Source organism: Lonchura striata, chromosome 4 (assembly GCF_046129695.1).
Source record: "Lonchura striata isolate bLonStr1 chromosome 4, bLonStr1.mat, whole genome shotgun sequence".
NCBI lineage: Eukaryota > Metazoa > Chordata > Aves > Passeriformes > Estrildidae > Lonchura > Lonchura striata.
This window is the reverse complement of record NC_134606.1, coordinates 31,599,630-31,607,430: the sequence shown is the minus strand read 5'-3', so window position 1 is coordinate 31,607,430 and position 7,801 is coordinate 31,599,630. Positions and strand designations below refer to the sequence as shown.

Sequence of the window (7,801 nt, the reverse complement as noted above, 5' to 3'; positions counted from 1 at the left end):
AAGAAGGCTGACAAGGCTGGCTCCATAACATGGCCAGGTGTCCTGTTTATAGGGCCTGAAATGGCTCTCTCTGGTTTTGTCCGCTTCTGATGCTTCTGATGTTCCAAATACACTGCTCTTTCTTTGCTAGCAGCCACCCCACCTCTCTAGTTTTGTTGTGTATTAGGGTGTTTTTTTTTGTGGTGTGGTTTTTGTTTTTGTTTTTGTTTTTTTTTTTTGAATGGAGGAGGCTGAAACATCTGCTTCCTCCACTCAAAAAAACCCTGTAACTGAGGTACAGGATGTACCTGTGAATGTATGTCTATAAATTAAACAATTTATTTTCATTTAGTGCTGTTTTCCATTCTGCATTGAAGCAATAGTTAAGACCTCAAAAGACCAAGGACATCTTAGCATGAATGCTGTACAAATAAGTTGCAGTTTTTCTGCCTTGAGGATTCTTGTCTCGAAGCCTGCACTGTTTCTGACCCTGTAATGAAATAGATAAACAAAGGAAGTGTGTGTTGCAAAGAATGGAGAAAGTTTGGATAGTTAGCAGTAATTTTAAGATCCTGTGCACAGAATTTATCCCTGGTGTATGCAACTGAATAGTCAATTTTCTGTAAGAGCTTAAACTGCAGAAGTTTTGTATTTAAAGCTGTGATGGTCAGAAGTTCTTATCTGATGCTGATGTAGGTTTGTGACAATTGCTTTCTTCGACCACTCTTCCTTAAAATGCCTTTTGTCTGAAATGGTAGGTACAAAAATTTGGCACCCCTATGTAGCAGTATGCTTGTTTCAGAATGTGAATATGGATCGGTGACTAGCAGAGGGGTTTTTTGTGCATCCTGGGTGGTTTTGATGGCATATGACTGTGATACTTTCTGCTTCAGATTGTCTCATGTGCTGCTTTATGTCTTGTACCTCAGAGCTGGCTGCAGGAGCAGTTGAAATGAATCTATAAATAGTTCCTTAAACTCTTCCATGGCATATAAATACTGCTCTCTACTACCCCAGACGTCCTGGGCACATTCATTTGTCCTCTTTTATGGTGTAAGGAGGGAAGGGCTCATTCTCACCTGTTCAAATACTTCCAGTTACATGTGAAAAAAGCCCCTATCTATAACAGATGAATCTGTGGTAGTGTAAGAAAAGCCTCTGGTGGGTATTAAGCCAGCTGGTATTTGTACATGTTTCACATTACAGTTCAGAGCACTAACCCAGGGAAGCATGCGTTGGGTCTTTGCATGCTTGGGGTTTATCTAGCAAATCACAGTGACAGAAGCGGTGCAATGACCCACTTAGAACGACATGTTCAGGCTTCTCAGTGTTCCCCATCTGAAGTGCTGGTTTCACTTGTATGCTTAACTCAAGGGCGAGGGAAAGAATCACAGCAAATGACTGAAGGCTTGATCATTTTACTAGAGCAGCTTATTTCTTTGGTCCTTAAGTGGCACTTACAGAAAGTCTTGAGATAAAATGACTCCATTTTATATTAAAGTGAGATGGCCAAAACAATCTTAAAGGACTAGATCCTTTAAGATCTTAAAATAGCAAAGTTCTCTTCCAATCACTTGGAGCTAGAGCTTGGACCCCAAAGTGGACACAAGTGAATACTGGACCCTCTCTTGCAAAGGAAACATTAGCTTGTGAGAGAGAAGTGAAACCCCTCCTTTTGGAGGGAACTATCAAGAGCCACTGCTTGTAACTCTCTGGTAATTCTTCATTGGTAGAAATAAGTTATTACATTATTCATGGGATGTTTTTAAAATGGTTTACTGATTTATCTGATGGATGGAAAATGTAGGAGGATTACTTTGCTATTTGTTTATGGGGGTGATGAAATAATGGCTTCCAAGTTTGTCATTTGTGTTGGCAGCAAGAAACATGAATTGTTGAGATGTGAGTGTACTGAGGATAGCAACGCATTTTGTGTTGTCAGTCAACATTTCCCCCTCTCTCTGCCCTCGTGTCACTTGTGATGTAATGCCATTCTGATGTAGTGGAACCCTCCGTGCTCCTGATTTGTAATTAGATGTGACATCATGAAAGAAAGGTTGCTCAAAAAATTGGTATGAGATAGTTGTTATAGGCATTAAAGCTATTTTAGTAAGAATGCTTTCTGCTTTTTTGTGGTATAAAGCAATTGGTTACCACAAAATTTTGCTCCTTTGTGACACCTCAGGAAACAAAATCTAAATATCAAAAGGCATATTTCTTAATACATTATATGTGGGATTCTCACTGATGCAAATGAAACAGGAGCTGGGAGTCCTGGGTGCAGCTGCACAGTGTAACTATTTACAGCACATTTGCACTAGAAGTTGCACCTGCAGGATTGTTCAGGTTTTTCCCTGGTTTCATCACCACATAGTAACTAGAAGCTTTTGCTATTTTTTTTTTATGTTTCAGAGGTGACACAAACCCCATAAATGAGAGCCTAGCAGTGACCAGTATCACCTTCTTTGGCCTAATTAGTTTCTGACTTAGGGAAGTGCAAACAGGAATTTGTTCATTTCAGTGGATTTCTGTCATATTTTGCATAGATATGTGTGAAAATATTTTTAATTTTCAAAGGAATGTGACTTCACTATATGGATGAGAACAATAGATTCTGTTGGGCAATCTTTAGCTAGGACTTGGGAACTTCACTATCTGGCCGTTACAGGGAGGATAAAAGTAAAATGGCAATTTCTGCATCCAGTCAAATAAATGGCATGATGTTGATTGATTATTAATAGAGTTGCAGAAGAAAGTCATGTTAATTCAGCATCCCTATTTACTGTGTATGCATAAGGCACTGATTTCCATTGTGTTGGTCTGGCAGTTCCCTGCTGTGTAAAATGGATGGATTTAAGTGTTGGTCTGATTGGTATTTGCTAGTTGTAACAATGGATAAAATAATTTTTTTTAAGCTAACTTGTCAGTTAAGTACTATAAAAGGGAACTATCTGCTCTGCTCTGTTGGGGGAATGGTTAAAGAAGTGGATTCTGGTCTCTCTGTGCACTCAGAGTTTTCAGTATTATAAAACCAACCCAAATTGGACATTCAGTTGTTCTAGTGCTTCTTTCTTGTGTAATTTTAGTTTCATGTTAATACAGAAATTATTACCAATACTGTGGGATCTGTTGATTTCAAAGGGACTTGCTGTTAACTGGAGCAAAGGCAGGGTTTCACCCTGTAACTATTAATGCTGTAAGGGACTATATTTAGCAATGACCTAAGGTCTTTCTAGAGCTACTGACTTCATGATTCCAGCTTCCCATGGGCTCATGCACTTCTTTTTCAAATGCACAGGAAGCACCTCGTGTTCCTGTCCGGGTTCTGTATATCAGCATTTAAAAGGCAACTAGCAAATACCAGGCATCGCAGAATGACACCATGCTTTGCTTTGGCACGGGTGACAGAATGTGAGACCTGCTAGGGTGACCCTTTGCTTAGTTTGGGATATAGATCACTACCCTGAACTGCTTCTGCATTAGTCTCCCTGGCTTGTTGATATGTTATGGGCTCTCTTGCTTTAGGAAGCCTTTGCCTCGGCAGCAAATATACTCTGCAGGGTAGGGACTGAGGTCAATTGGTTTTTCAGGATGCTGTGATTATATTACCTATTTGTCTGTAATGTACTGCAGCTCTACAACAGACTTGATTTTATTGCACTGGTACAGACTTTTCTTAGTCTGCAAATCCAGCTGCCAACTCACAGTATTAAAAACAAATCCTAACAGAAATCAAGAAGCATGCTACATATGCTGACAAGAGAAAAGGAATTTGGTTTGATATATTAATTTCCAGAAAAATCAGTGAGTATCTGAGGCTTGTAATTTATCTTTTTCCTCATCTTTTCCTAGATATAAAACTGGCTGGCCTCTAATTCCCCAGATCTCTCTTGCTGTGGCTTTTAGGACGAAACACCACTACTCATGTGGGGGGGCCTTCATGTTTTTATAGGAGCCTATCCAAGGAAACTCAAAAAATACTTAGTTTTGTTTCTTAAATAGTGTAGTTGGGATTTCAGCAGACTTAGCAGAATTGAGTATGTTTGATTTACCTGGATATACTTAAATATTTCTCTACTTTTTGACTAAAACATTAAGAACTACAGTCTTCTCCTGAAGTGCCAATGGCTTGCTATTCTCATTACAATGGCAAATATTTTCCCCCTTTTCATTCATTTTGCAATTAGCAGAGGATTCTATTTCATCCCTTAACCACTCAGACCTTAATAATCCAGTGAGACTATACTAACCAGCTGGTGTTATTAGGCTAGTTTTTATACAAGACTATTAAAGCACAGCACTGCCTGTTTCTGACAGTTCTCACAGGTACCTGGCATAAGGCAGGACTTCAGTGATGTCCTGAATCCTGTGCTGGGTCAACCAGCAAACAAAAAGGGCAAACCACATAATGTTTGACTGAATGTGTCAGCATTTGGTTATTGGGTTGTGAGAAGAGATGCATGTGGTGGCTTAAGCTAAATTAGCAGAGGAAAGGAATGGTCACTTCAGTCATACTGACTAAATCAGGCTTGTCCTGACTGAAAACACTCCCAGCACTGACAATTATACTGACAAAGGAGTTTCTGCTGGAGTTTTAATAGCAGTCCTTAGTCTTAACCTCCCTGTAGACAGGTATCACTTTCAGCTACATATTTATCATTTACTTAGAGATGTTGATGGCCTTGCATTTTCCAGCCCAGCAATTGTGAAGAGGAAACAGCATACATCAGACTTGAGTAAAGGGATTATTCCTGTCCAAATGCAGGTTGCTGTTGTACTGGATTCTTGAGTGATGGAAGTACACTATGCATAGCATTTGGGAAGAAGCAGGAATGGCCAGTGTGGAATGGTAAAGAAGGACCAAAGAGCTACTCTGAGTCTCCAGCAGTATCTGTGCTACCAAGCAGTGAAAAAAATTTCAACAATAAAGCCAAATGCAAACCCCCACCCAAAACCTAGAACCTGCTTTGCTTCTTGTTGCAAGTTTTTGTTGTTTCTTACCAGGCAGAGATGTCCCAAGTGTAAAATGTTCCCCAAAAACCAATGTTTTCCTTAATTCTCATTCCTGTGCTGTCATTTAACATGGGAGTTCTTGTTTTGCTTTTGTTGAAGGATTAGGATGTAGGAACTTCTGGCATGTATAAAGGGTTTATACATTGTGTGTTTTGCCCTTGTGTTTCTGTGTGAAGGGTGGCTCTGGCAAGAGAAAAATCATCTCAAATTGACACTCTGTGCAGAGAGTCCATACTGTTGCTTTTGCATTCAGGTGTTTCGAGGATGACACAGAAGTGGACCGAGTGAAAGCTGTGTGGGCAATGCTAGTGGCACATAAATGTAACTGATGTAGGCTTGGTGGGGGTGTGTGTGTAAGTACAAGGTGTACTAATATTTGTTTATAAACTTGAAGTCTTTGCAATACTTAAGTGATAAGTTACTTGTATTTGGAGAAAGGATGGGGGAAACAATTTTGTACTCCAAGCAAAATTTATTAGAAGTCTATTCAAGGAAAAAAAACCAACAGAGACCTTTTGCTTGTAGGAATTCAAAGTCAGTTACCTGAAAGCCAGGTATGAAAAACCTGCATTTTTCTAAAATCAGATACAGAGTAGAAACAGTACTTTTTAAATATCACAGGCAACAGATATTTAAGTCCTCAATCATAAATGGCATCAAAGATAGTATTAATCTCACAGCAAAGCTGCATGCAGATCTAGTTTAAAATTGAAAGCCTTTGAATATAAAGCTTTTGCCATGAAATCTGCAATAATAAAGGTATGCTGCACAAAGATGTTTCTTTACCTTTGCCTTAACGACCTTTCTCAGTAATAAAGACATATGTACATTTAGATTTGGCTGGTAAACCATATTTTAATTAATAAAATTTTGCATAAAAGGCTATCTTACAGAATTGCACTATCCAGATGTGCTTATGGTAAACAGAGAAAGAAAAGAAAAACGCATTGAAATGTTCTGTATGTGAAGAGGGCAAATAAAAACTTAATTTTTAAAAAAATCAACAACCAAATGGCTCTGTACAAAAACGCAAAATTATGTACAAAATGCTACAGAGACTACATACATTTTGATAATTTTGATCCTTTACCCATGAAAAATGCAGCAGAAGCTTTTGCCATCTATAAGGTGCCAAAAAAACCAAATCCAAATTTTTATTTTTATAAAGCCATAGTGATTATCATCCTGTGCCTTAATTTAATTTGCTATTTATGCTTACCTTTTCTTATGGAAAATGTATGTTTTCAAACACTTGTTTATTCAGACAAAAAACCAAAACCCAACACCTCTAAAATATATCGGTTTTAATACTTGTGACATTTTTTGCTGTCTAAATTCCTAAAAAGAATGTGTAACTTGGGTTTCATTAACATACATACACATATATAGTGAAATAAATCAGTACATGATGCTTGTGAATATTTTTCAAGTGGCTATGTTAGGAAAGATAAAAAAACCAAAATCCAACAACCCTTTGTACTAACACTGTTTACATTCCTGCTTCTTTAATTTCCTGATAAGTAAAAACACTAACCTCTTACACTTCATGTTGCTTACTATTACAAGATTTTGATTACAACCATTTAATATCAGACATCAATAGCAGATTATCATTGTCTATGCTTACAGCACTGTCTTGCTCTTCCTTAAATCCTCTTTCCCAAGTCTTTGTGCCTTTTGCACTTCTTACTTTGTAACAGAAAACACTACAGGTATACTACAGTTTTTCATTAGGGAAAAAAAGAAAAAAGATTTAGCCAATACCATTGCACCCATTCAGAACACTTGCAGTTCTTCCGTTTTTCACTTTGCTTGCTTGAGATTTTACAATCACTGTGCATTTGTTACAGCATACAAGTGCAGGCAAAGAAAATCTATATTATAGTTTGTCATACATTGTAAACCAGTACAATAGGCAAACCCGTGACACAGCAATGTGGAAGCAACAAATGCTGCCAAGCTAATAAGAATGTGTAAAATCAATTTTTAAAACAATAGTAAACAGCAACTTTCCTCTGTATTACATGCATGCTGAAAAAATCCCACCAGACTTCATGGTAGTACCACAAATGTTCAAACCAAGATCAATTTATCCCCCCTTCCCCCCTACCCTCCATGGCAACTCATTTGTGTATCTGTCATCAGGCTTTTCCTATTGTGTTTCGCATGAAAAGACTTTAAAGCAGGGAGTATTTAAATGCTGAAATGATTCCTCTTGTCTCAGAAAAGCTTAGTTATTCACACTGTGGTCGTTGCTGTAATACTGCTGGAACGGTTTGGCGGGTGGGATGGGGATGAGGATGAACTAGATGGCCTCTATTTGACACTGCAAGCAAGAAAACAGAAGGCCAGCGTAGCATGTTTTCTAGCAGCTTTATGCAGATGTGTTGCAGAGATGCAGCATAAATAAGTAGAAAAAAAAATTTCACAGCCTCTTGACATAGTTTCCAGGGAAAGTACCAAAGAATTTGGTTCTTCTTGAGGTTCCTGAAATTAGAAGCAATAGATGAAAGATGGAAATAACAACAGAAAATCACTATGTAAGCATGGCCTAAAAATTTTTTATGTTTAATATTGCACAAATAGAATGATCTAGAGTTCCTTATACTATGTAATTTTATTTGTGGGGTTTAACAAAGTGTAACACAGGAAGAAAAATGCAAATTAAGATGCGTATTTGACTAAATTGTTATGCCTGATTAAAGGCTGTGCTAAAATTCTTGGTATATAGAAGTAATTTAATTTCAACAACATAAAATCTATTTAAATAATGTGAATTTTTAAAATATTAAGAACTTGTCAGATGACT

General features: G+C 37.7%; 1 protein-coding gene across 13 annotated transcripts in view; it reads right to left on the bottom strand.

Moving 5' to 3' along the window:
- Window positions 1-5,444: 5,444 nt before the first annotated feature.
- SORBS2 (sorbin and SH3 domain containing 2) overlaps window positions 5,445-7,801 on the bottom strand; it is a 144,547-nt gene continuing 142,190 nt past the window's right edge. For all 13 annotated transcript variants that reach the window (XM_077782876.1, XM_077782877.1, XM_077782878.1 and 10 more), the window contains one exon: window positions 5,445-7,479. In XM_077782876.1, the coding sequence (XP_077639002.1) occupies window positions 7,418-7,479 (62 nt within the window). In that variant the 3' untranslated portion in view covers window positions 5,445-7,417. The remainder of the gene's footprint in view (window positions 7,480-7,801) is intronic.